General features: G+C 40.3%; 3 protein-coding genes and 1 long non-coding RNA gene across 7 annotated transcripts in view; 1 reads left to right on the plus strand and 3 right to left on the minus strand.

The window, feature by feature from the left end:
• elmo1 (engulfment and cell motility 1 (ced-12 homolog, C. elegans)) overlaps nt 1-4,871 on the minus strand; it is a 61,153-nt gene extending 56,282 nt beyond the window's left edge. Inside the window, exon 1 of the mRNA XM_035528870.2 lies at nt 4,730-4,871. The gene's annotated coding sequence lies outside the window, so the exon portion shown is untranslated. The remainder of the gene's footprint in view (nt 1-4,729) is intronic.
• A 263-nt stretch (nt 4,872-5,134) lies between these two features.
• On the minus strand, nt 5,135-11,214 carry rp9 (RP9 pre-mRNA splicing factor). 2 transcript variants are annotated; one of them, XM_027029982.3, is made up of 6 exons: nt 10,924-11,214; nt 10,568-10,598; nt 10,225-10,354; nt 9,081-9,172; nt 8,679-8,740; nt 5,135-7,162 (listed from the first exon to the last, which is right to left on the minus strand). In XM_027029982.3, the coding sequence occupies exons 1-6, from the start codon at nt 11,070-11,072 to the stop codon at nt 6,982-6,984; spliced, it is 645 nt and encodes a 214-aa protein (XP_026885783.1). In that variant the 5' UTR covers nt 11,073-11,214; the 3' UTR covers nt 5,135-6,981. The 2 variants fall into 2 exon arrangements, with proteins under 2 accessions (XP_026885783.1, XP_081557863.1); XM_081701737.1 differs by lacking the exon at nt 10,225-10,354 and having other exon boundaries at nt 9,081-9,209.
• A 51-nt stretch (nt 11,215-11,265) lies between these two features.
• Nucleotides 11,266-22,404, minus strand: rmp24 (ribonuclease MRP subunit p24). Of its 3 annotated transcripts, none has more exons than XM_027029974.3 (6): nt 22,281-22,404; nt 21,323-21,432; nt 19,168-19,187; nt 18,615-18,814; nt 12,722-12,906; nt 11,266-12,569 (listed from the first exon to the last, which is right to left on the minus strand). In XM_027029974.3, exons 2-6 carry the CDS (start codon nt 21,418-21,420, stop codon nt 12,425-12,427), a joined length of 648 nt encoding a protein of 215 aa, XP_026885775.2. In that variant the 5' UTR covers nt 21,421-21,432; nt 22,281-22,404; the 3' UTR covers nt 11,266-12,424. The 3 variants fall into 3 exon arrangements, with proteins under 3 accessions (XP_026885775.2, XP_081557862.1, XP_026885774.2); XM_081701736.1 differs by lacking the exon at nt 22,281-22,404 and adding an exon at nt 21,517-21,661; XM_027029973.3 differs by lacking the exon at nt 22,281-22,404 and having other exon boundaries at nt 21,323-21,659.
• Nucleotides 22,405-22,602: 198 nt separating this feature from the next.
• Nucleotides 22,603-26,704, plus strand: LOC113590029 (uncharacterized). The gene is made up of 3 exons (XR_003412063.3): nt 22,603-22,736; nt 26,237-26,311; nt 26,431-26,704. It is a non-coding gene; the product is annotated as an uncharacterized LOC113590029 (long non-coding RNA).

Raw genomic sequence — 26,704 nt, forward strand, 5'->3', positions numbered from 1 at the left:
CAGGTCAAGCATGTCTGGTGTAGACACAGCATAAATGCATTCCAGCAGCTCAGTCAGGGAAAAAACAAACAAACAACCAAACAACCAAAAAAACCCACCTTACTGCAGATTCCCAGTCTGTTCGAGCAAGCAGCCACTTGTCTCACCTGTTTCAGTCCTGGCAGTTGTGAATGTGCTGCCAAGGCCAACAGATGTACACGTTCCCTGTAGACCTGGCACAGTGATCAGGGGCCATGCTGTTTTCAGAGCTCCCAGGCAGGCAACGTGGCACTTGTCAAACTCCAACAACATACAGCCCTGATCTGGAACTCAGGACTCTGTACAGGTGCCACATTCAAAAAAGTCAAAACATAGTGAGGGTGGTGGGAGGCAGCTTAGGCAGGGTGTCCATTCCCCAGCCTGGTACGTTAACATAGTTAGAAAAGTCATGCCCTCTTCCCATTAACCGTCCTTTAGCCCTTCACTGATGGTGAATTTATCGCCATGGGGCTGCTGTCGGCTGGATATTTTTGGATGGCAGACCACTCTCAGCCCAGCACTGCTGTGCCTGTTAAGCTTGTACCTGCACAGCACCCACAACCAGGCCACCACTATGTCAGTTATAAAGCTGTGATTAAGAGCTGCCTCTCACCAAAATAATATCAGCATGAGTGCTGTGGTCAGAACCTGGCCTGTGACAAACAGGGTAAAAGGAAGCTGATGAATTGTGCATGCAAAACAGATACTCAGTGGTGTTGATAACTGGATTTAGCTGAAGGTGAACATTGGTGCATGGTAATAAGATAGCTTTAGTGCTCAACAGCCCTGCCAAATCAGGTCAGTTCAGTAGTTACCCCTATGTCAGGGGACCACTGCTGGTGTATGACGAGACGGTGAAAGAGACACTGCCAGCAGAAAACAAGAGAGAGTTTGAAAATCACACGTCACCATCAAATAAACAATGCTTAGACCTTGTGGTCTTTCACCACTGTGTGTCAACAAATGCACATATATATGTGAATATCTAAAAGCCCAAGCACACTCTGACCATTCATATACTTTTACACTTCATATGCCTTGCTGAAAAATATGACTTCTGCCCCATGAAGATTGAGAAATATGTGCTGATTGGATGGAGAACTGCAGTAACAACTGTTCTCTGTTTTTTTTTTTTTTTCTAATTGCAAAAAAAAAAAAAAAAATTATTGTCTGTGATATGCATCCCAGCAGACAATCAAATGTCCTTTGCATATTTCAGCATATGTCTAACTCACTACTCTCTAAGTATTTTAAGCCAAGGTCACTGTGCAATGAAATCCATGTAACAGAATCAGGGCTATTCATACTGAAGCAGACACCATACTGATCTCACACAAAAGAGCAGTAGGACCCTTTGGAAAAACAAACTAATTAACAATATTCAGTCCCGATTAAGAATCGGATAGTCTGAGAAAGAAGGGTTGCAATGCAGATGCTGGGCACACCCAACAGAAACATTTCTAGTATGGTTGAGGATAATTAGATCTAATGGCAGTCATCTCATCAACAGGAAAAAGCAACAAAAACTGGCAATTTTAGCCTCTTAGAACAAACAATCAGAGAACGCAATATCCAGATGAAGTGAAGACCTCGAGGGTTAAGGGAGCTAAAGTTTTCTTAGAAGTCAAACTAAACTGCAGTGCTACCAACATAGTCAAGACTTTTACTTCCACTCATCATTTATCCCAGTTTTGGTTCTCTCTCTCTCTGTCTTCCTCTCATTCCCCAAACTCTTAGCATAGGCCTGTATGAAACTGCATACAATATTGTCTAGCACTTCAGACAGAAATCTGGTGAATTAGTGCCACAAAACACAATAAATCCAGAGTATCTGGCAAGATACAGAACATACACAGTAAAACTCAGTTTAATAGGAAGCCTGAGCAAACCAGATCAAGACCTGAGTCATCAGTGCTGACCTTTAAAGCCATATTATCCATGGGAGTGATATCAGGATCACAGCTAGAATTACACACATTTGCATTTCGGCACCAATTTCATTAGTGCCAACACCCCAGAGTCTCCTGTTCTAATTGTGATCCAGAGCGAGAGCGGAGGCGAAATGGAGAGACCAATGAGAGAGACCTGCTCACCACAGGGACATGGCCTGATCTTCTGGCTGAAGGCTAAGCCAGGGGACTCCACATCTGACAGCTATCAGAGCAGCAGGCTTTAGGAGCGGCCCAGGCAGAATGTGCAGCTGCAGTGAGCTGAGGCACTGCTCAGCAGCCAGTTGCCACACAATGCGCCTCTGTGCTCAGGCAGAGACGGCCAGCCTGTGCCAGGGTAGTGCCAGGGTAGTGCCAGCAAGGCCAGCTCATGCAGAGGAGCAGCAAGCACACGGGGCATGGCACCATGCTGTGCCTTTACTGACCACACAGGTGCCCAGCCCAGTGTACACTGCAGTCGTACAAGAGCCCAAATTACCTTGGATCTGATGCAACAATAAAGGAAGACTGCCACACAGAAGACAAGATGAATAGCTTAATAGGTGAAATATGGCTTTAATATCAAAGTAAAATCAAAGTAAAATTTAACAGCAAAGTAATATCAAAGCAAAGTGAAATAACAAGCCTTATGGTGGCCTGGGTTTATTCATTTAGCAGTTAATTTCATTAATTATCAGAAGCAAATATGCTATGTATCTAAAGGGGCTGAGACATAAATACCTACAGCCTATCATTAGTAAAGCTCCTCACAAATTTGTAGATCTTGGCACTTTGATTTCAACCCAACCATTTGCATGCATTTTTTTTTCTGTAATTAATCTAAGACTAGAGGTAGCAATTACACGCATGGCAACATTTATCTTAACTGGGAGTCAAATTCATTTAACCCTGAAAACTAAAAGGTGGAGGAAATAAGTCGATCTACCTGCTACCTGATAGCACAGTGTCTGCTGAACCCAGAAAAGGCTGAAAGCAACTACAGCAATAGCCAACAATGACCTTAAACCTGCAGTGAATCAATTTAATGGACAAGTACTGATCAAAAGAACGCCATCGTGAGTAGGACATGAATTCACTGGCAGATAAACTAATTTACAAAGCAACAACTATCTATTCAAGTGAAAGAGTCTGGCTATGAGCTGGGGGTGGGGCAGTGTTGGAAAGGCAGAAGTGAGAGAAATCACCGACAATCCAGAGCTGCCTGTAAATTGGCACAGAAAGGTGAGAGACTGTGGAACAGAGCAAGGTAATTCATACACACCCTGTATTTGAGATAAATTCAAATGAGATGCTCTCATGTAAAACTAAACTGTAAGCACCTCTGTCAGGGGAAAAGAAAACAATATCCAATGCCAACTTCAACACATCCAAAGACAGCAGCTTTTCCCCCACATCTACAAAGGTGAAATGAGGAAAAACAGATTGCGTAACACTAAGAAGATACGAAGCCCACTGACTCATTCTGCACCATATGTTCAATACTGCTAATAAACCAAACATGATGCTCAGGATACCAACAAGCTCTCTGACACAAGCATGTATTTATTGCACTTCTCACTGCAATCCACTGTCTTCTTAATAACAGCTATGGGTATCAAAATATGTGGTTGGACACTGCATATTAGCCACATATGAATGTCCACTGTTATTATGGTGACTAACACCAACCATTTGTCCAAAGCTCTGCTGATTTAATTAGGTCTAATCAAAAAATGTAAGGCACGTGTTGTATATAGACGCCTCTCTACCAGCCAGCAGGGCACACAGACAAGAGCTCACAGACAGTCCACAGAAGGCTGTGATGTCAACATTAAGCGACTTAACTACTGGAGGATAAAAGAAACAAACTGTCAAGAGTCACAAAGTCTTATATAATATCTTTCAGCCATTGCTTCGTTTAATGGAGATTCCCTTTATCCCAAACCAGACAATAATGATGGGTCTCATCATCTTATTCTAATATTTTAAAATTGAAAACAATTCTGAATGGTCACACTATGCTTTCCGTGCATCACATTATGAAACCAAGGTATATATAATATAAATTAACTATAAAAAAAGGCAGTGGCATTTGATCGTAAATATGAATTTATAGTAATATCTCCAAGACTGATCATCTTTAAACACACAACCGCGGATAACACGGATGTCCAAAAAAGCTACCATTTTATTCAAAACGTTCACTTTAGCAGGACAAATGTGCAAAGCAAATGATGCCGCTCACAAAACGCATAACAAAATCTGGAAATACATGCAGGCACAAATGCCACGCTTAATTCGACACAAAAAGATACTTGCTTTAAAAAGTTTAATTTCTTGTTCTAGATGTTAACAATGTTACCACGGAAGCACAAAGAGTACCGCATTTAAATCAAAGTGTAAATAACGTACTGTGAGGTGTAGAAAAAGACAATATACTGTAAAGTTTGACAGTGTGAGTGCCGTGGCAGCCAACTTGCGCGCTCTGCGCTGGGGCGAACATGTTCTTCGCACTGATAGCGCCCTTTAAGTTCGTATTCAGCCTTTCACGCGACTACTCGTCTCACGCTGTGTAGCGGTCCGGCCACACTGACACAATAATATCAGCAAAAGCCCCACATTCGCGAGCTGTTCTCGGGTCATCAAAAGGCTGTTAATTTATCACGCTTTTAATTCTAACGCATAAACTAAAACGGGTACGACCCCCCCTTGGTCCCATGACTGCGCTGCTGCTGTAGACATGCAAGAACTCGGACGTTCCGTGTGACATGATTTGGACTGACCTGAAGCGGCGAAGGGACCGATCCGCCACCAAAGTGCCGATGTCCGGAGTTTGGAGCGGTAGCCGTTCTGCCTCTCTCTTCGACACAGATAGTGCTGATGTTTTCACTTCCTCTTTCCTCCCCCGTCTGCTGGTTGGTTCCTCTCCTCAGAGCGGCGATGCGCGCGACATCGACCAATTACAACGCCACAAATCCCGACGATTGAACACGGAGACGAAGTGGCCGGCCTCGCGCTCCGCGGAGTATCACTTTCATTCACTCAGAACGACGAGCACGACAATGAAACAGCTGCTCTGTGAACTTAGGAAGTAACAATCGCGTATTCTACGACTATTTACATTTATAGGTTATGAAAAATGTTCTGAATCAGGCTTATTTGTATAAATGGATTTCAGCAGAAAAAAATATTTTATTTATTTTTATTTTAAATAATTGTTTTTCGTTTTTTTTAAATTAATTAATTTATTTTTTTTTACATTTTTACACAACGAATCCCTTAACTAATTATACAGGCAATCGTTTTTCTTTTTTAAATTAATGTACGTTTAAATCATATATCTGATTTATATCGATAGTGATAAAACGTAAACTAGAACAACTTTGTTAATCCTGCACCATAAAATGTGTAATTAGAACTACTCTATCATCTAGTGGAGTTTGGATTAATTTATCAGAGTAACCATTCTAGTAAGACATTTCATCCAAATCTGCCCCCCTATATACTGAACAGTGAATACCACACGATGAAGCCACATGATGCAAATGATTGGATGGTATACAGTCTGAGCAACTGGAAAAACCCCTACAAACATACCATGCTGGATTTACTGCTGTAATTGTGATCAGACAAGCAATAAGACCAGACCTTATATTCTCAAACTGGGAATAAGAAATGAACTGTGGAAAATTTGGACTACTGTAGAAATCAGAGAATGTTTTTTCACAATTTACACCGTAGGTCCAGAATTGCTTGTGCTGAAGGGACCTTTACACCTATACCAATCATCCCAAATAAACCTAAATCTTTGTCTTCAGACCACAGATGGTTTAATAACAAATGTCTGGTCTCACTCTGGCTGAGGGAAACAGGGATGGATGCCAGTCAGGCAGGCTCATCTGGGAGATTGATGTCTCCAGTCAGATAAAAGAGAGACACACACACAAGGTTCTAATGCTGCTGATTTATCTAATGCCCTAGGCCAAATCTCCACAGAGACGGCGCTACCATGGAAAAGAGGTATGAGAAGGGGTATAAGCACACGATTACACACATGCTTGCTAAAGGTTAGTGATTATACTAGGTCCACAAATAATTCTAAAATCAAATTAAATCTGTCCCAAGGCTTCAGTTAAACAGCCTGCTTATCATTTTCAGTAAGCTTTTGTATGGCTCAGATATATAAAAATCATCTAATTACGATTTGGCATGGTGAAAGTGCTCTTTGGGTGTGTAGCACTGTTTAATAGTACAAAATTCACACATGCTAGTTGTATACCTATTAATACAGCTCAGGGAATCCAGGTTTGCAGGCTTAGTTTCAAGATTGAAGGAAAGTCTTTTTCCCCCGTGTACAAGGTTAACATTCAAATTTGTGACCCCTCTGAGGACCAGTGTTATGGTGAGGTACAACATAGAGCTGAGTGGTGTAGAAAACATTAGCATCAGATACAGAGCATGTGAAACATAATTCTCTATCCAAGCATAATACAACAACCAAAACATACATGAAACACGGAAAATGTGTTAATTAGTTTTCTTATGATAAATTTAAGCATTTACAACAGTGTAGCATTAATACATTTTGTGGATATTTGCAATTTCTTGTCTAACAATTTAGGGATGCATACCAAAAAACCTTTTAAACACACAGGGAACCAACTGCAAGAAGGGCACAACATTCAATAAACCACAAAGAAATACTATGCAGCACTATTACAAAACTTAGTAACACTGACTCTCAAACTCATCCATTCACAACAGGCTTTGCTTCATTTCCATAGGCAAGGACAATCTTGAACCTGCGGTGCACACATGCCAATAGTCTGATACCCAGCTATAGGGAAGCCGAAAAAGATGCCATGAGTTAGTCATCCCTTGTGACCGCTGAAATGAAATGCCTGCATGAATTATTAAGCAGCATGAGGAAGAGCCCAGAAGGCTGAGAGTCCTCTGGCATAGCATATCATCCACAGAAGCTTCTAGAAGCATGTCCTCATCTTCCAACAGACACACCCATACCCACTTTCCTCACTCAGTCAGATACATCACTAGTCTTTGATTTGTGCTTTTTCTTCTTGCGTTTTTTCTTCTTCTCCTTCTTTTTCTTCTTCTCTTTTTTCTTCTTCTTGTGGGCATGGCCAGAAGAGGAGGAGCTAGTGGTGGACTCGGAGTCAGAGGTGGTGTCTTGTAGGAGCTGCCTCAACTGCTGGATCCTGTAAGGATGAGGTGACAGGTTCAGGGCAATTTGTTTGTGTGTATGTATGCACGCGGATAAAAAAAAATACATGGCAACTATGTTAAATTAAATATTCATCTCTACATTTTCCACTAAGAAAACTTCTGCATGTATTTAATGTTCTTTGAATTACATAAGCTTTCATGCATTAATCTTCCTTCAAAACAAATTTATACTAATTTGATGTGTACATGGTAGCAAGCCTATTGCAAAGCAGATAATGCAACTTCAAAACAGCCTTTTCCATGTAGTCTTGAAACATTATTAACAATTTATAAGTGAGGTCGTGTTCTTCAGAGTCCACATCCTCTCCTAGAGGCCCGTATCCCTGGGAACTGCACAGTGGCAACCCCTTGCTCAGACACAGTCTGGCTCCCATTGATTTGTTTCTGTTCATAGTTTAAGACAGTTGCATCACTTCCAAAGCCCCTCAAGTCTGTCTTTAACTCTGGCTTTCAACAAGCCAATTCTTGTTTACTTACATGCTGCTGCAAATCAAGATGACACAAAACCTTGCGTCTCTGAACTTCAGCTTTTCAAGACATCAAAAAGGAATCATGTTTCACACTGCTTGAGCCCAATACCAACCTTACGGGCATTTAACTATACCGTTTCACCCCCACCAAGAAAATATCTAGAAAAAAGGGAAATGAAATAAAAAGTAATCTCAACAGTGCCATAGCCATCTGTGGCTAGAGGCACAGGGGAGCACAACAAGCCCTGCCCTCTCAGTGGAAAGGATATCTTATTCTTCCCTCCAGTTGGGTTAGTGGTGCAATGCAACTATGGGTATCTGTTAACTCACATACCCAAAACTGGGCAAAATTGGTGCCATATGAGGGGAGGCTCAGGCAATGGTCGACATCTGACATTGGCCAACATCAATATAACAATCTAAAATGTCAGTTGGTCATAAGTTTCCATTACCTGTTATATACTTGCACCTTGCCCACACCAAAACTAAAAAATCAAAATTTGCACAGGAAAAACACCTTGGCCAATCAACCATCTTTTACATAAGTTTACATTTTCTTTAAATGTACCATTTTTTCAAGCACTGTCAATCTTAAATTGTCTTTCACATTCTAAAAATGTATAAACGTCCCTCTGACAAGTTCAGTACAGTTCAACTGAGCATTGGATATTTGAATGCGTTCTCCTTTCATGTTTATGTCTTGTTCTGGAGATGTAAAGATGAGTAGTGATTTGATTCAAGATGTTTCTAGGTTTACAGACCACTGTGCTAAACAAGGTTCTGTAGTACTTCTTTAATATAAGCTGTCTCCAAATGCATTTACATGCCCATGCACATGATTACTGTATGGAATGCCAATATAGACCTTATGACCAGAAAACTTAATTGCACAAGAAAAATATCCAAACGTATTGCATCTGATGGGTCACCTATATGCACTGTAAGTCCAAGAACAGAAGGTAGTAAATTATTATACTCCAACTAATAATATTGTGTTGTGACTGGCAGCAAAAATTACCTTGTCTCTTTTTCATTGCGTTTGTTTTCCCTAATAATGTCATACATTGGATCTTCATGTGCCTGTAAGCAAATAACTGTTAAATATTTAACAGTTTCTGAAAGTTAATACAAAGATTTATCACACATTATTCAATAGTAACTCTTTCTACACCTTTTCTATTAATGTTTTTAAAAAGAGTAATATGGCCTCAAGATCAACTCCCATTTACAATCTGTTGAAATGAAACTGGCAATATATCAACCTTAAGGTTTTCAGATAGTCAAAGTAGTTTTCAAAAGAGCAGTGTTTTATTTGAAGATACATCAAAGATAAACTATACCACCATAAGATGGTACATGCTTGTGCGTGAGATGCTGTTGCATATCACCTTGAGAGATGACACTTTGTTGAGAGACTCACCACTCTGAATTGCTCCAGTTTCTGGTTCCCCTTGATGAAAAAAGGACATTCTCTGTCACCAGTTCTGTGGCCATATCGCTTGCATCTCCAGCCTAAAATAAACACAAACCCTTCTAACAGACACTTTCTCTGGAGGAAAAAGTAAAGGGAAAAATGCCTTTTTATATTTCAGTCATTATGCCCATTGATATTCTTAAAAGGCAGTCCCTACATTAAACATATGAAACATCACACCAAACCTCTCCCCAAAAATTAAAAGGAGATAAAAATGACTGAAATGAAAAGAAGTTACTGCTTTCTTAGCTTAGCTACTGAATAAGAAATTCAGGTCATAATTGCTTGAACAAACCTGACAACAACTAGCATGAAGGAAGTACTTAAGGATTTCAGTTCCCTCACACTCTCTCTATATAACAGTAATTTAAAAAAAACCTTCCGTAGTTCTAAGTGTATGGATGACTTTTGTTTTAGCACATCCACATAAAACTTAAAGGGTCCCAATAATGGAAAACTGAATTTCTCAAACTGTACTGAAATAATAAATTTTAAAGTCATATGAAATATTGTTAAGTTTCAAAACAAACCATTCACTACCCCAGTCCAAATACCAGATGTTTTCTCTTATGTTATGAGAACAAACATATTTACATATCTCTGCCTATTGAGCCAGTTTTGCCCCATCCACTTATATTGCACTTCTCAGTCATTTCAGTTCTGAGTGCTTTTTTAATGAGAAACAGTACAGAGCAGGCAATCAGATCAGAGGTTATTTAGCTTGCCCTTCTTAAAGACACAGTAACAGAATCAGCCTGTTTTATTATAAGGTATAAGGAAAATAGTAGTGTAAAAATATTTTTTTGGAACATAAAGCCACAAATTTTGTAAGTGGATATCAAGAAAAAATCTAAAATAAAAGAAACATGTAGGATATGGGCCCTTTAATCTCTGTCCTTTATTTACTTATTTTGATACCAAAGGTCACATGTGTTTGTGAATTTAATTCAGTGTTGCTTCAGAGAAGCAGTAAATATGTCTGTTCCCTTGCTACTGAGCTACAAATGAGATGCAAACTTGAGACTGTAGCTTGCTTGCACAACCTTTCAACAGTTTCCAAGAATTAAGAGATGATAAACTGATGGCTTACACTGCATGACTTTCACTTCCTTCCCCAAAGGCATCCACAATCCTCTAGTGGGGGCGTGAGCCAAAAAATCCCTGGCCTGTTCATTACCAGGGGCATCAGGAATACAGTCCTCAGGTTTGTCTTCATCTTCCTACAAAAGCGGCCTTCTGAGCATTGCCAATATTCAAAATCCCCACTTCATGAAGCAGCTAAGATATATTAAAATGTCATAACTAATTTAGCTAGTTATAAACAAATATTTGACACACAAATCACATTAACCTGTTTACATTAGGAATATTATAAACAATCAAATTATAAATATTTCAACGGTAGGAGGTATGTCTAGGAATCATTTGCAAACCTTTATAAGCCCAGGTGGAGGATTTTCATAGCTGAAAAGAGACAGATACATTACTTTGCTAAGTTTTGTCAATTTTGAGTTGATTGGCTAAACACGTTAATTTGATGTCGGACTATCTGCGCGCTAGCGACACAGCTAGTTATCTGCCTATAGCACAAGCATCGTCAGACAAGAAATACTTGAAACAGCAGTTAAGTAACTAATTTCGTTAACAAGCTACGTTAGCTAGCTAACGCTAGCAAGCAAGCTAAGCGAAATTCAGCGTTTAAAGGGACTACGGTTATAGAAAAAAACCATTTGAAATCTTTATAACACTTTTGTTGCTAACCAGATAACTAGCTAGCTCGCCAACTTACAAAGTCTCCACATGTTTCAACGTTTGCACCTCCTGGCTGAGTTTTGCAGTTTGTTTCTTGTATTTGTCCTCCTCATGTTTGGATTCTTTAACTTTCTGTTTATCTCGTTTTTTCTCGTGGTACTCTTTCCGCCGTTTTCTATCTGACATTGCAGACAGTTTCGTGTTTCTGTTAAACGTGCACGTATGGCACCACAGTTAGTTTAATTCTTTTGATACAACACTCGCAAAATCCAAGCTATTTCAGTTAAGCTAACAAAAGTTAATAGTGTATCCTCTTAATCTACTTCCGGGTGAACTACCTTACTCTTTCAAGAGTCATAATAAGAGTCGTAAGACATGCGACAATTTAAACTGAACTTTATAAACCAAAAACGTAAGGCAGTTTGTCATTGATAGATCAGTACTAAGCATGCTAAAAGAAAATTGCCGTGATTCAAAGTAAATGTCAAATACTTGGGAACAATTTAACAATCATTTCACAAACGGTCATTTGATGGGCTATGGCGAATATTAGACACAGCAGAGGCCATTTGTGGCGTCAGTGAACAGTTATTTGCTACACTATGCATTAGTGAACACTTTCTCTTGTACCTGGAATCCTACAATGTAACACAGTCACCCTTACAAATGTAAGAAGGATATGTTGCTGCCAGTAATACAATAATGCAAATATGCCAATGGACTTTTACATCAGTGCAACAACAGGCTACATCAAGGATACACTCATCCTTCTCAGATTTTATATATATATATATATATATATATATATATATATATATATATATATATATATATATATATATATAAAGAAAAAAGCACTGCAATAAATCATTGGTGGTCAAAACACAAACTTCAATTGTTTAGTATTTGATTTACTGAAAAAAGGTGATGCATATAAAAATGCACAATTTGAACACATAAGAAATCTTATTTTCATAAGAAATAGCATCTGAGTGAGACTTTTATAAAGCAACATATCATTGGTCTTACCATTATAGTTTAAGGGCAAAATGGCTAATTAAATGTAAACACTAGCAGCTTTTAATAGTAATTATCATTCTGATAATTGTATACCTCAAGCACTCAAAACAGTATTTCTGTGACAAAGATGTGGGTATAAAATAGTGGGTGCTCAAGAAAAACGGATCATACATACAAATGTGTAAACTTCAAAGTACTCTCTGAATTTAGCTGACTTAAACCACAAAAATCACTCATGGAGGCAGAAAAATTAACTGTGTGGTTCTCTCCAAGTCCTCAGCATAAAAGCAGGACAAGGATACTGAAGCACCCCATAATGCTATGGGCCACTTCAGTAGAAGGGAAGGAGGATTGGCATTTGTGCTCAAGTCTGTGCTGGCTTGTCCACCAGGTGGCACTGTAGTTCAGCCAGCCACCTCCCCCATTCCCCCTTAAGCAAGTTGCTCTGAATTCCAGGAGCACTACCTAAAGTGGGCCAGAGCCTGTCATTATGGGGTTCCTGTTGCCATGCAAAGCCCTCACAGGGAGGACAAGAAATCTTTCAGACTTCCTTTCTTACTCTTCTGGCTGTCCTCAAGCATTAAGAGTTTCTTTAGACGAGAGAAGGCAGACGACTTCTCTTTGGCTGACCTTGATGAGCTGGGAGCTTCAGATGACCTTGACCTATGGAGGAGATTGAAAAAGAAAACAAAAAAACAGCCCCCCCCAAAAAAACCAGCATACGGTTAGACTGTAGACAGCAGACCTAGAGGTCTGTTCAAGCTCCCTAAATGACATCAACAGAGTTAAACTGTGTGGTAGGTGAAATAACTTACACTGGTGTGCTGTTTGGTGTTTTCTGATTGGATCCAGACTTTGAAGCAGGTCTCTTAGCTGACTTGGGGGTCTTGCATTTACTTGTGCTCAATGGGGTGCTGGTGGGCTTGGGAAAAGCAGCCAAAAACTCTCTGTTCACTCCAGTTTGTTTGGATATCTGATTACAAGTGTGACACGTGGCCATCTATGGAAGACAGGGAACAAAACAGCAGCAATTAAATCACCAAAGAGGTAAAGAAAATGATGGCTTGTCTAAATCATAAAATTACTTTTACATGAGAAATGTTTTCACCTTCATAAAAGTTTTTTTGGACCTACCACATTTTATACAAATCTTACTATGTCAACAAACTAAGTAGCACTATTTCAGTTCCTGTTAAACAAGGTAGACAACGAGGTCAATCACTGGCCTCGATAAGCTGCACAGTGTCAGTGGAGGAAGGGTAGAGGAAGCGTAGTGGCTCACATGGCAACAGCCATCAGAAACCAGCAGCAACACTAATGAATCATGGGTGTGGAGGGGCAGCAATGTGTGGTAAGCATACAGACACCAGAGCAGAGGACTTCACAGTCTCATAAAATCATCTGCTGTGTAAACAACTTACATGAACTAGCTATGTGGCCAGCTGCTGAGAGCCCTTTTATACTGCTACACATTCAAATAGTTTTAGTGTGTGTTTGAAACGTGAAAGCAAATAAGTGTTAATTCATTTATTTTGATTTTTGGGTTTAGCGTGACTCATCTGCACCCATCATGAACACATTCTTATGAGGTTTTCTATATTAAACGTCTCAAAACAAAGCAAGGACAAGCACTGATACAGCCATCCTGGCTATAGAAAAGATTAATACGATGTTTTATCGAGTCTCTCTAGCGTAGAACAAGCCCAAACCACATGCTTACCAATAAATATTTCCTCAGCCCCAAATGCTTTCTAAAGCAGAAAGGAGACAACAGGAAGCAATTTGAACTGAGCAATAAAGTTAAGTGACTCTCATTATAACTTACATTTTTATAACTTACTTCTTAGTCCAGTACTTGTACAGATGTATAAAACTGTACAGCCAGCATGTGTGCCCACTTAACAACACAAAGGTAGTTCCACCACAGGCAAACAAATAAAATACTGCTTATGAAAGTTCCAACTCACCGAGACAAAAGTAGCCATGTTTGTTGAAGCAAACAGGTGATAGAGCTAAGGGGCAGCTCTGAGTGCTGCAAGCAGTCCGAGAGGAGCTGTGTTTACAAGACAATGTCCGCTCCATATTATAAAGCACAGTGGCTCAGACATACAGGGCTCCAGCCAATCATCTCAGCTGAGGCGGAGACGCTACAACTCATTCAGTTCTTCCACTGGTAATTAAACACTACTATTATTACATTAGTCTGTTACAAAATGTGAATAACATAATTCAAACAATTTTCATTATTTAAACACTAGAAACTATAATCAACACCAATCACTCATCAATACTTCAAATAAAAGGATACTCAAACTGTTCTATAACAATGACAGCAATAAGTTGTTTTTTTTAAAGATAAGTTCTATATAGTTGTCCAATAACCATTTTAATGATCGAGTTTATTATAAAATGTGGAGAAGGCAAAGCACGATTTTATTAATTTAAACATTTTGAAAATAGATGAATCAAAATTACTTTTGTCTCTTGGCTGAATTTACCAAATTTAAACTGATACATATTAAATTAAATAATAATTAAACAAGCTTGTAAAGTTTTCCTAAAACAAAGAACACTCCAGTAAATGCTTAAAAAGCTTGAAAAACACAGCTTCAGCTTTATGAGATAATAAATACAAGAATGCCCAATATGGGGGTATTGCCATTGTTGGCTCAGGCATTATAAAACCAAGACTTATGAAAGAGCTTGATGCCAGCAACGATTACAGGTCAAGTTACCCCAGTGCAAAGCACTGAAGAGTGCTGATAAGATGTGCTCTTTTCCATTTGTAGCTAAAACTGCTCTACAAAACCTTAGGCACAAACTCTGTTCTCCATCACAGGCAGAAAGTGCTAGGACTCTCTCCCTCACTATGATAACAACCTGCCTCAAAATAACAGCCATTAAACATGGTTATTCTTCAGCTTGCTCAGACTAATAGGAGGTGGGGCTTGCAGAAAGGAACAGTGTGCTACAGGTTTATGCACATTAGTCACAAAATAGCCAAGGACTGCATTGTCTGATGTTTCATTAATCACAGCCAGGTCTAATTTACTGCAATAACCAGATGGTGTTTTTTTTTTGTTTGTTTTGTTTTTTACCACACACACACACACACACACACACACACAGTGTTGCTATGAATACATGGCAGAAGAATCTGTGGATCTTTGACGCACGCATACACCATCAAAAACTCAATGGCTCCAATGAGACTGATGCAGTCAGTCAACAGTAGCTGTGTTGGGACGGAGTGCGTACCAGCAGCACAGTGGCTGGATATAGCGTAGTGTTGGGCAGAAGAGGGAGTGGTGCCGAAAACGTCAGCACCGTTATGTGCCACATTAGAAGTGATGCAATGCAGTTTCTTTCTCTGATTCAAGAAGGTAGAAACACTCAACCTGTGAATGTGTAGAAAAATAAAATGAATAGGAAGACATTCTGCTAAAAAAAACATTCTGGTTTTGCTAGTGGTGGATGCAGATGCAGATGCATGTGAAAGGGTAGAGTTGAGTCCTTAAGGTAATTTTTGTAGGTAGCAGCTTCTCTCCAGACTGAGCAAAGCCTGAGACAAGACAGGCTTCAACTGAACACCTCTACACAGTTCCTGAACACACACACACACAAAAAAAATCAATCTAGCAGATGGGCTCTTTGTTATCTATTAATAGGCCCGGCTCCTGAAATACCCTCCCCTTGTGTGAGCCGCAAGCAGGGCAGGCTGTCGTGACCTTGGTACCATGGCTTTATCACACAGAGCTGTCCTTGATGAGGAAGAGTAGCAAATTTGTGTGTGTGTGTGTGTGTGTGTACGCATGTCATTACCGAAACGTTGAGACCCATCTGTTCTCCATGGTGATCAATCCCTCTTTCTTTTGGTGAAGGAAAAACAAGCTATAACTTCAAGCTATTAGACGCTGGATAGATAGGAAAAAAGGAAATTCTGTTCTCAAAAATTACACTTAGTCACACTTAACCTGCCATGGCCAAGATCTCCATAATGAAGGCCAAATACAGAGCAGTTTTTCTATTATGAATGTTTAGCCATTAAGTGCCAGAACACGCTAGAGCATCAACACTTTTACCCATCAAATTACTCAATTTCTGTAGTGCAACATCTTCCAGTCCAAGTCTTCTACTTTTTTTAAGGGAGAGGAAAAGGGTTCATATTTTTTGTTAGCTATATAGCTTAATAACTTTAACCTACTGTTCTGGCTAGTATACGTTCTATGAGTAAATGACAAAGCACTTTTTTTTAAAGTTGCTCTGGATAAGAGTGTCTGCCAAATGCCATAAATGTAAATGTCAAAGTAAAAATGTATGACAAAAATAGGGTCCATTCTATGTGTTTATATTCCATCATTCCATCTCTAAAGGAGTTTTGTGAGTTTTAGCTATAGGCTGGTTAACTGAGGAACACCATTACTTTGATCTCATTCTGGGGAGCCAAAGTATCAAATTTCTTATCGAGTTAACTTATAACAGTCCTCGGGGCCATAGGGTTGTTCATGCATATGTGTAGGATGGGGGGAGATGTGCACATGCTAATCCTGTCTACATCCCGACTGCTTTTCATTCCTCATCTAAGAGGGGTAATAACAGATGAGAACAGAGGCACATGCCAGACGTAGCCTCAGGGGAGTGTTTACTGGGAATACGATCCAGTGTGTGGTCTTGAGCCCATCTCCCAAAAATCCAGACTGCCTTGTTACACCTTCCGGGAGGGAGAGCTGCACCACAGATGGATAGGATATCAAAGAAGGAAGCAGCTCTTTGTATCTACTACTAAAGCATCACTCCTTCAAAGACACCATAATGAGGGCTGAACTCTAATCCATACACTATTTGTGCATATGAGTTTTATTTATTTTGAAGGTCAGATGACACAGCCATTAATCAAGTTTGGGTGTTACTGAGGAAAGACACTTTAATACTACACTAGTGACCTGGCCGTGCTGGCACGTGATGTGAGATAACAGCAGAATGAGCCTGTTTGCAGAGTTTGCTTGGCTCTGACTGATTTCAACTCCAAGTCCACCCCCCCCCCCCCCCCCCCAAATCTTTTTATTTTTTGCCTTAAATATCCCCATCAGCTCCTGGGAAGAGAACCTCAGTAAGGCTGGAAGCATGGGGAGATTGCAGACTTCCATGTTCAAACAGGAGCCAGCAGCCATATCTGTGTGTTCCAGGGACTCAGCTGGAGCACATCACCACAGGGGTCAATATGAAATCACCGAACACAGATCAAAATGGAAACTGGAAACTGCCAGCCAAAACATAGACAAAAAGACAAAACATATTTGCTAAGTGGGTTCAAATTAACCTGCCCTGTGCAAATGACAGCCATTTTCAATTTTCATATATATGGATAATATATATCCAAGATGTCAATCAAATAAAAAGAAATGAAAAAAAAAAAAAAAGACAGTGGTGGAAGAGAGTCATAGGCAATGTAATTAACAGCATTTAAAATCCATTTTGCATGAACCTGTCTGCAGCTCCAGAATCATAAGCTTTGCTCTCTGTGTTTATTAGAGAAGTACGCAAATAGCTAGGTCGACAGAGATCAACTCTCCTCATGTGTTATTTTGCAGACACTTTATTCCTGCCTGCACTGCCAAGCACTGACACGAACACAAAACACATATGCACCACTTGTGTGTCACGTGCATACACACGCACACAACCGCGAGACACACGCACAAACACATGAGGTGTGCACGTGCAAGACAAGCACACACACCTGAGATGCGCACACACATAGATGTATACAAACATGCACATGAGATGCACACACACAGGACACACAGCTAATCTTCCTGCAGATGCCCCAGGCTCTTGAACAGGCAGCTCTACATCAGAGTGGAACAGCATGTAGCTCATCTTTTGCATACCGCACGCACGCACGCACGCACACACACACACACACACACACACACACACACACACACACACACACACACACACACACACACACACAACTCAGCAGTTACCTCACATTCACCAAGAGCTGCAGCAAACAATGACATTTCTACACTTTAATTCATCACAAATTGAGCTATTTAGGATTGGGGTTTTAAATTAGATTAGAGTAATCACAGAGCCTTTCTGAATGTGACCAAGGCACAAGTGCAGCTATGCTGAAAATACTGATCAGCATGCCCAGTGCAGTGTGTGTGTCTAAAATATGAATGTCTATACAGCTGCCCTGTTATGGTGGAATTGCACAGACTAAACCAGAATGCACTAATGTGGCTGCCATTCTAACCCATTGTCCACATGGCTGGAATACTACAGAGGGTGGAGCGTAGCCATGAGACACATGGAGAGCCAAGTCCATGGTGTCATCTCTTCTTGACCCCAGCCAGGGTAACGGCCCCTGTAATGGGCCGTAGTGTTTCCACTGACCTTGAGATGGTGAGCTGAGCAGCTGCTTACTGAAATCAGTATGTTAGCATACCTGCTAATGTGGATCTGAGCCAGAATGAAGGCCTGCTTCCCATAGGGGCCAGTAAGTGCCCAGTCCAGCTCATTTAATCAGATCAGATTCATATAGCTTTTTCCTTCCTCTATCTCTTACAGTGCATGTTTATAAAATACCAGGAAATGAATCATGAGACCATGTCAAACTAAAACAACTTTTAACACAACTAAAATATGACTTTAAATGAATGATAACTTCTCGTGACATTTTGCTGGAAAGTCTCTCACCACAACACTGGAGGACCTTCTGAACCTGCTCAGGACCTTGGTTTGCTGGGCGCTGAGTCTCCTGTTGGCTGCCTCCCACCTGAGCAGCTTCTTGACCTGTGGCGAGGGCATGCGTTTGGGACGCACGCGCACGTGGTACTCGCCTGGCCTACGCCACTGGAAACAGAAGGGGCAGAGCACAGAGTCCGGCAGGGGGGGGCCTAGGACACATGACACACACCTGTAAGAGAATGCTGCCCTACAAAACCAAGCACAACATGTGATTGTGTGCTCTGTTCCAAGACTGGCAGGTATTTATTTTATGCACTGGATATGCACAAAGCTCTTACGGCTTTTCCGAAACATAGTAATCACACTCCGATGAGTTGCAGGCTGTAGGGCTGGGAAAGGAGCCTGGGATTACTGCAGGTGGGTAAGTGACTGCTGTCACAATTAAGCCTAGCAGGGGACTCCGCTCTTTTACTAACCCTTAGTGCCATTTTCAGACAACGGACGTCAGTTATAGAGGCTAACCCAGTGCATCGGAATAAATAACACTCAAGCAATAACTTACCATCCAATTGATGTCGCTTCCTGAAATAAAAAAAAAAGAGAGAAAAGTTCTGTTATTTTAAGAGATGGCTGTTTTACGTGTAGCTTTGCAGAACAGCTAAAGGTGATCACTGAAAAAAAAATATATATATATTTTTAATTAAGTGTTTAGAGCAGATAAGATCAGTTGTACAAGAAGCAGAAATTTAATAAAGGAAGTAAAAAAATAATAAATTCCAGCCAGTGTGATATCCTGTCATCTTTATGCATGACATAAAAATTAAAATGTTTAAGTGTCAAGTAACAAGTTAGGTAAACCATTTGGGTTTTCCAACAATCAAAATTATATAATCACATATAATACATGTCAACAATTCTTAGATAAATGTCCATGAATAACTAGCTTGATTTCCCCAGAGGATGTGTGTTATTTTTTAAAACAGATTTGTTGTAACAACCCACTTCAACTAATCCTTCTTGCTATAAGATCTTGCTAAAATGGGTCTAAGTAATGCTAAAAATAAAATGCAGTGTTGAGACATGTGCATAATGGAAGCACTGGGAAATTATGAACAGGGTATTTTAATAAACCTTCCTGCTCGCAGGTATCTACAGTGGTAGTGGGAGATCCCCAGTACCCACCCAGCCTGGGCAGAGCACACAAGCCCTGCAAGAGAACAGTAGATATGTAGACAGACTGCCAACAACACATGCTAGTACACACAGCCAAAAACTAGATTCTACTTCTGCTAAATTCAAAAGCAGGAAGGTTTAAGGGAATGGACAGATAACTTTTTTTTGTTGATGATACTGTTAAGTTTTGGAGTTAGGTTTGAGCAACTTTCAAAGCAGCTACTTGAAATCTTTTCAAAATGTTCAAAAAGTGAGGCTGTCTGAATCAGTCCCCTCCTGCTACAGCCATTAATACTGGCCTGGTCGAGGAAGTCTTTCAGAGATTTGACCACCATAGAGGCCTCTTGTTCAAATCCAATTAACATCCTTCTCATGCATCTCCTTACAAGTGCACACTTAAACCAGTACACATGAGAGATCACAAAACCTTTGCTGTGTGTAAAACAATCAAAAAAGCATTTGGAACGAGGGGGCTCCTTCATCAGCTGCCTGATAAAATCAAGTGGCAAGACAAAACATTATATTGCCTATAAAAATCCACCAAAAACTCTTGTTCACACAGGAGTAGCTGGTGCTAACCAAGGGCTGAACCCAACTGAACCCAGCCAGTGGCCAGGGATGCATGACGCACAGACGTTGCATTGAGTGGCATCTGTTCTTACTGGTCCTATAACTTGGTATTCCAACTACTATATTAGAATACAGCCAAGCGCCCTTAGAACACTATCAGCATTGACAGTGGCAGTTCACATGTCACTGATACACTGCTTCCAGTCAGCCAATGACATACTGCTTCCAGTCATCCAGTGACGCACTGCTTCTAGGCTGAGTGAGACAAACCAGTGATGCCCTTCTGCTAAAGGGCAGTGTAAGTGAGAAGAGGCTTTAACAAACACAGCACCACAGTGAAAGCATGTGAGGCCCCTGCAGCAGGTGGGGGCAGAAGTGATGCTTCATTTGCAAAAATGATTACAAGTGACTTGTCAATCTACCACTTACAACTTACCGATTCAGAGGCTCAAATGTGTTCATTTACTTATGAAACTAAGTTTCTTACAAATCTTAATCACATCTCTAAAGGTGAAATGAGACTTACAGGAAAGAACTAAGATTACTGTTGCATGGTGTTGACAAAAGTAGTCTATTGTAATTTCATTGATGTTCACAGCAAGCACACACAAAGATAGATGAATTCTGCAATATATAATTTAATTAACAATATAGCAAAATTAACAACAGTGACACTGTGTCATATTATTACTATCTAGGAACAAAATGATTATACTGTAATCTAAATTAGTGACTTACGTGTTCCACACCTAGAATGACACCGTTTCCCATTAATAAAAATAAAGAGTTGATGAATTACTAATGAACAAGTGACAATGGCTGGCCCACGAGTGAGGAGTGTGTCTGCCATCTACTGTTAACGCAATGCCATAACAAAGGTAGTCACTCCAAGCTTAAATAATGCAGCGAAGCAGAAACAATTCCACATCCGGAAAGACATAGGTTAGCTACAATAAAAATGGCAAGATACTTACATGAGAAAACGCGCTTGCTCTGGACATATATCTCTGTACAGCATCGAGGCATTCGTTAAAAATTTCTGCGTCTTACTGGAGAGATTTTGGGCGACCATGGTTTCCTAGAACTGTTACAGCGAAGAAACATACAAAAATCCTAAAACGTATCTGGAAGCACCTGTAATATATTAATGTAGATAAATACAACACACTGAAAGGTTTTTTTCTCGTGGCTCTTCAAACGGCACCACGATACAGGAACGTCTCTTCAGGCAACCCACAATTCTCCGCGCGGGTGCGAGGAATTGTGGGAATGGAAGTCCGTCGTTATGAAACGTCAAAACTACATAGCTACGTAGAACGTAATACTGTAGCGGTAGCCGCAGAATACCGTCGGCACTACCCTTCTTAAGCAAAACCTTTGATTCCTCCTACATTTAACATTCACTGGGTCTGTTTACCATAATTATCTCTTGAATAATAGGCATAAGCCCAAGTAAAAACCTAACTGTCTATATTTAATTCCATGCTTTTAATAGAAAACAGCCTACCTCGGATGCTGAATGCAAGATGTAGCGTACAGTACAAGACTAGGCTATTGATCAGCCTTATAAACGATATGCTGTATGAGCCCAGGACAGGCCTGTTACTAGTGAAATGCCAGGTAATGTTGCATTATCCTACATACATCCTACTGCAGTAACGCTTCATCTGTGATTTTAGTGCATGTCAGGCTCAAGAAGGCTATTGTCTAAGTGAGAAATGGTTGGCTGTAATATAGCCCAAGGACTCAAGAATTAAGAGGCATTTCAGTCTGCGTAATAAAGTTAAGTGAAGGTTGACGGTGGACTTTTAAGCGCTCTGGGAGGACAAAGGCTGTTCAGGGAATTGTAATTTGTCTGCAATTACTGGCGTTGTAAGACTAAAATTATTATGCTACTCTTAGAACCTCATTTAAGATCATACAAAAACATACCTTGGGCTACCTCTATGGAACATTTTATCGCGTGGCACCTCGGGGATTCGGGAAAAATAATAATCCCACTGACTTCGGCAAATCGACCCCATGGCGGTGCAGTGTCCGTGAAACTGGATATTTAAAGACGAGGAAGGACCCCTTAGAGTTTGCTCAGCGGATATACTCGTAGGAAACGCTGTAGACACATACTTAGATGCTTATTACGTGCGCTGGCCAAAACGGAAGGAGAAAACGCGCGATTTCAGCGCACGCAATAAGCATATAATTGTGACTGGGCAGAGAACAAGTCACCGGTAAGGCTTTGTGAAGCACGAGTGCTCTTGACGACAGTGTTGAAACTGGAGGAGCACGCGCGGTCCGTGTCTGAAACCGGCTTCAGCACTTTCTACCGCTCTCCACCTTTCACGGGAGCGCTTGGACTTGCTCGGTCATACACCTTGGCGCAAACTACAGGTAATTTAATTGATTCAGCGACTTTTTCAAAGACTTTTAACCCGTTTTTGTCAATTTTTATTGCAGTGGAGTCCGTGCAACTACATGATATTTTTTTCCTCTTACTATTGTTATACTAGTCGGTATACCTTAAGGTGAGGTTTGCTTGTCTAAGTAAATTTTGGCAGCAATTAATTGTTTCATTCTTTGTTTTCTTTTTAATGAAACAGCACTGAATAGAATAAATACGCGAAGCATAGCTAAGTACGTACCACCTAGAATCATACACAGCAATGCATGTATTTAATTTATGAACTGTATTGTCGTGTTACTTAAGCAAATGGGTTTTGATCGTTTAGAGTTTTCCTACATGCATATATCCCATATAATTGCAGTTTAAATCTGGACGATTTTAACATCTGTGCGGCAATCTTGATCTTCAAGTTAAACATGTTTGTCAGTTATTCTCAGAGTGCTGTACATTTGCTTCAGCCGCTGGAGAATTCGCCGAGTGTCAAAAGAAGCATTTTCCTTTAGGACGTAGCAAGAGTGAAATCGTCATACGCTAAATTAATTCGTAGGTGACAAAAGGTATACGCTACTTTCAGCTCCGAATATGGCGACACCTATTGCGATTTTGAGACTTGGGAACAGAAGGTGATGTATGACCTAAGGCCGAATTTGGAAATTTCGTGCTTTTTCTAGACCAAACGATAGAACCACAGAATACAAATACAAATACAAATACAGAATACAAAGTAAGCTCTATGCTGGTCTTTAATGTACTGAATGACTCAATAATTATAAACCGATTTTCAACCCAATTAAGCCACAGGGTATAGACAACTGCCCCTATAAATTCATCTCGTTTAATCCATCCATAAAAAGTGATGAGATCCATATAAATACCCCCATTCAGCCGGCTCTTCATTCTGTATTCAGAGCAGAAATAATAGCTATTCTTAGAACTATTCACTCATCCTAAAAGAAAAGAGTGACATTCCAACCTGCCTTGTGCTGTTTGGAACTGCCAAGAGTTCTTAGGCACGTTGTAATAGATTTTATTTTTTTCAAAGATTGTTTTATTCGGAAAAAAGTGAACTGAAGGGAACGTTTCTGTTACAAATAATCTCTATTATATAACCACATCCCATATTTTAATGAAGCATTTTTAGCCATGTGTATCTAATCTAATCTTTGTGAGAGTTAGAAAACAGCTTTAGAAAGCACAACGATTAGGGCCAAAACAAAATAAATACAAACCAAGATGAATATTAAGCTCCTCAGTATGACTTAAAATATATGTTTCTCAAAAAGAGAAATGTACTTTAAGTAAGTAAGTAAGTAATGTTCCGTTATTTATCTGGAATTTATCTAATCAGCATCTTTAAGGACCCCCCCCACCACCACCATCAAAAAATCCTTCTGGGAATAGCAGACTTGTAGCTCCCCAGTTTAATACCATAGGTGTCTAAGGTTATAAAAATAGAGGGACCATTTCTAATAGAATTGTTTTGTACAATATTCTAATACTTATTTGAATGCTTTGCTTAGACCAATAAAATGTGCAAGCTTCAGTAAAACAAACGTATAAAATCTCATCAAAGCGACATTGTAAGCAGTTTCTCCGCTGATGCCTGCATGAGACACAGTAGTGCAGGATGCCCTGTGCTGCCATGCATAATTGGGTTTAAGAGAATAAAGATGCCAGGCTTTTCAAAGGGGTCATGTGGTTCCATGCTCAGCCAAAGCCAGACTTTTCATTGCCTGTCTCAGCACGGATAGCACAAGGACAAGGTGGAAACTCACAAAGAGGTTTCTCTCAAAGAGAGATGATCACATTTTCAGCTCTCTTGGGGTCACCAGGTTGCTGATGGCATTTCTTGACAATTCACATCATTTGATGTCATCTTACTGAGCTTCTCTTAAGAAAATCTCATTTTGAAGCCTTGTTAGCTCTAATCAAACATCAGTTGATTCAGGGCTTGACATACATGGCAGGTACTAAGGCCTTAGATTTGTCTTTAGGACAAGGTTCCTATGATTTCCTGTCTGGCAGAGCATGAGAAAGATTCGGATTCTGTCACTAAATATGCAGCGTGGCTGCTCCTGGTACGGACAAAAGATGCTGCTGAAGTTGAGGATTGTGGATAGCAGGGGAACAGTGGGCTAGTGGAACACTATGTTGCATTGTTTTGGTGGCAGGCAGAGCTATGGGTCCATTTGTGGTGGGCCCAGAGTACAAAGAGTACACAGCACAAAGGAGCCTCATAGCGATCTCATCACAGCCCACGCACACTGGCTCAGCTCTGTCCAGCTCCCAAAGGTGGGAGACGCTTTCTGAAGTGTTCAGTGTGGCTATTCCCATTCACTTTGGTGCCACTGTCTTCATTGGACATTGTTGTTGCCTGTACAGTTAATCCATTGTCACAGTGCTCAGGGGAAAAAAACAGCCAGGCCAAGAGCCTCTATTCAGTGATGGAGTCCATCAGTGATGATGTTGTGCAGGTATCCATTCCATTCTACACTATCATTCTCCTGATTATGTAATACCTCTTATTAACTTTGAATCAATACTTTAATTAGGTTTGATTAATCATCCCACAACCACTTTAGTGAGGCACCATGCAAACTCATTTTAGATCGGTCTGTTTTACTGTTGCACTGATAATAAAAGGCAATTCATATAAGCAGTGGAATAAATACATTAATGGGTTTCTCAAAAGAATGCAGTTACATTGTGCAGAATGTGATCACACAGCCATATCTGACTGCATTTTAGAATGTTCTCCTTGGTCTTTTAAACATGACTGTTGGTTTTAACAATTTTCTTGTTTGCAATAACCTAAACATGTGCTTTTCACTTTTGCTATTTATTCTCAGCAGATAGGATCCATTGCTCCAAGATATTAGCCTGCTTTCTTTCCCCACAATGTCAAAGCTTTTCTGAAGAGCTCATCTACCCTCTCTCATTTCCCAACTATCTGATTAAGGCCAGGCTAGATTTCACTGTTTTGTCAGCATGCAGGTTTTCACCATCGACTCCTCTTCCTGATCACATTGCTGTCCTTTGGCTGCCTTGTATCACAGGGTGCTTAGCCTTGCAGTTTCAAAAGTAAACTGGATTTATTTTCACATAATTAACTGTGAGGTTTCAAGGATTTGTCTTTCACCTTGACATGAGAGAAATAGTACCCTATACTTTGTGGTACAGAGTGAGCTTCGGAAGGGGTGACATTGCTGTAAACACTTGAGGTGATCACAAAAATGCAGTTCTTGATAGATGCATAAAAATAATTGTTTTCTTTCAAGAATGCCAGAAAACTTGAACCAAGGACAATATGTTTTTATTATGATATTTTTCCAAGGGACTTTTCCACTGCCATTGAGATTTAAAAGCACAAGATAAAAATAGAAAATATTCTCCTTCAACAATGACCGATTTCTGAGGCATGAGGCTCTCAGGAGGTTTTCTCATTTTGCTGGAAGGTGACTTAAGATGTCATTAACCTCACTTTCAGGCAATTTGGGCCATGGTGGCTTTTTTCCTGGAGTGGCTGTAGGAGAAACACTGCCGCCCCCCCCTCAAATGCAAGGTGAAACAGGAGTGCTATTTTGAGTGCATGTGATGAATGTGTCCATAGCATGGTAGAACATTCTTTCTTTCTCTCTCCCTCTTACTCTTTCTCTGTTTCTCTCGCTGGCTTTCTGACAGCAGAAGCAAGAGAGTTGAAGGTGACCTGTGGCTGGGCCAGGGGCTGCAACACAGGACATGGGAGCTGCCTCTCACTCCCGCTCGTGTCTTGTGTTGCAGCCAGTGGAACTGCTGCGCTGTGCTCATCGGAAGGACGCCCCCAACACTGTGCTGAGCTCCAGTTTTCATTACATTCAGCTATTTCAATACTAGTCTTTCTGTAATGTACAGTCATGTGGTTAGCCTGTAAAGCAATGTGCGTACGTCTGAATAAAAGGCTTACAAGTTTGCAAAA

The sequence above is a fragment of the Electrophorus electricus genome, chromosome 2 (assembly GCF_041902795.1).
Source record: "Electrophorus electricus isolate QZ-2024a chromosome 2, ASM4190279v1, whole genome shotgun sequence".
NCBI lineage: Eukaryota > Metazoa > Chordata > Actinopteri > Gymnotiformes > Gymnotidae > Electrophorus > Electrophorus electricus.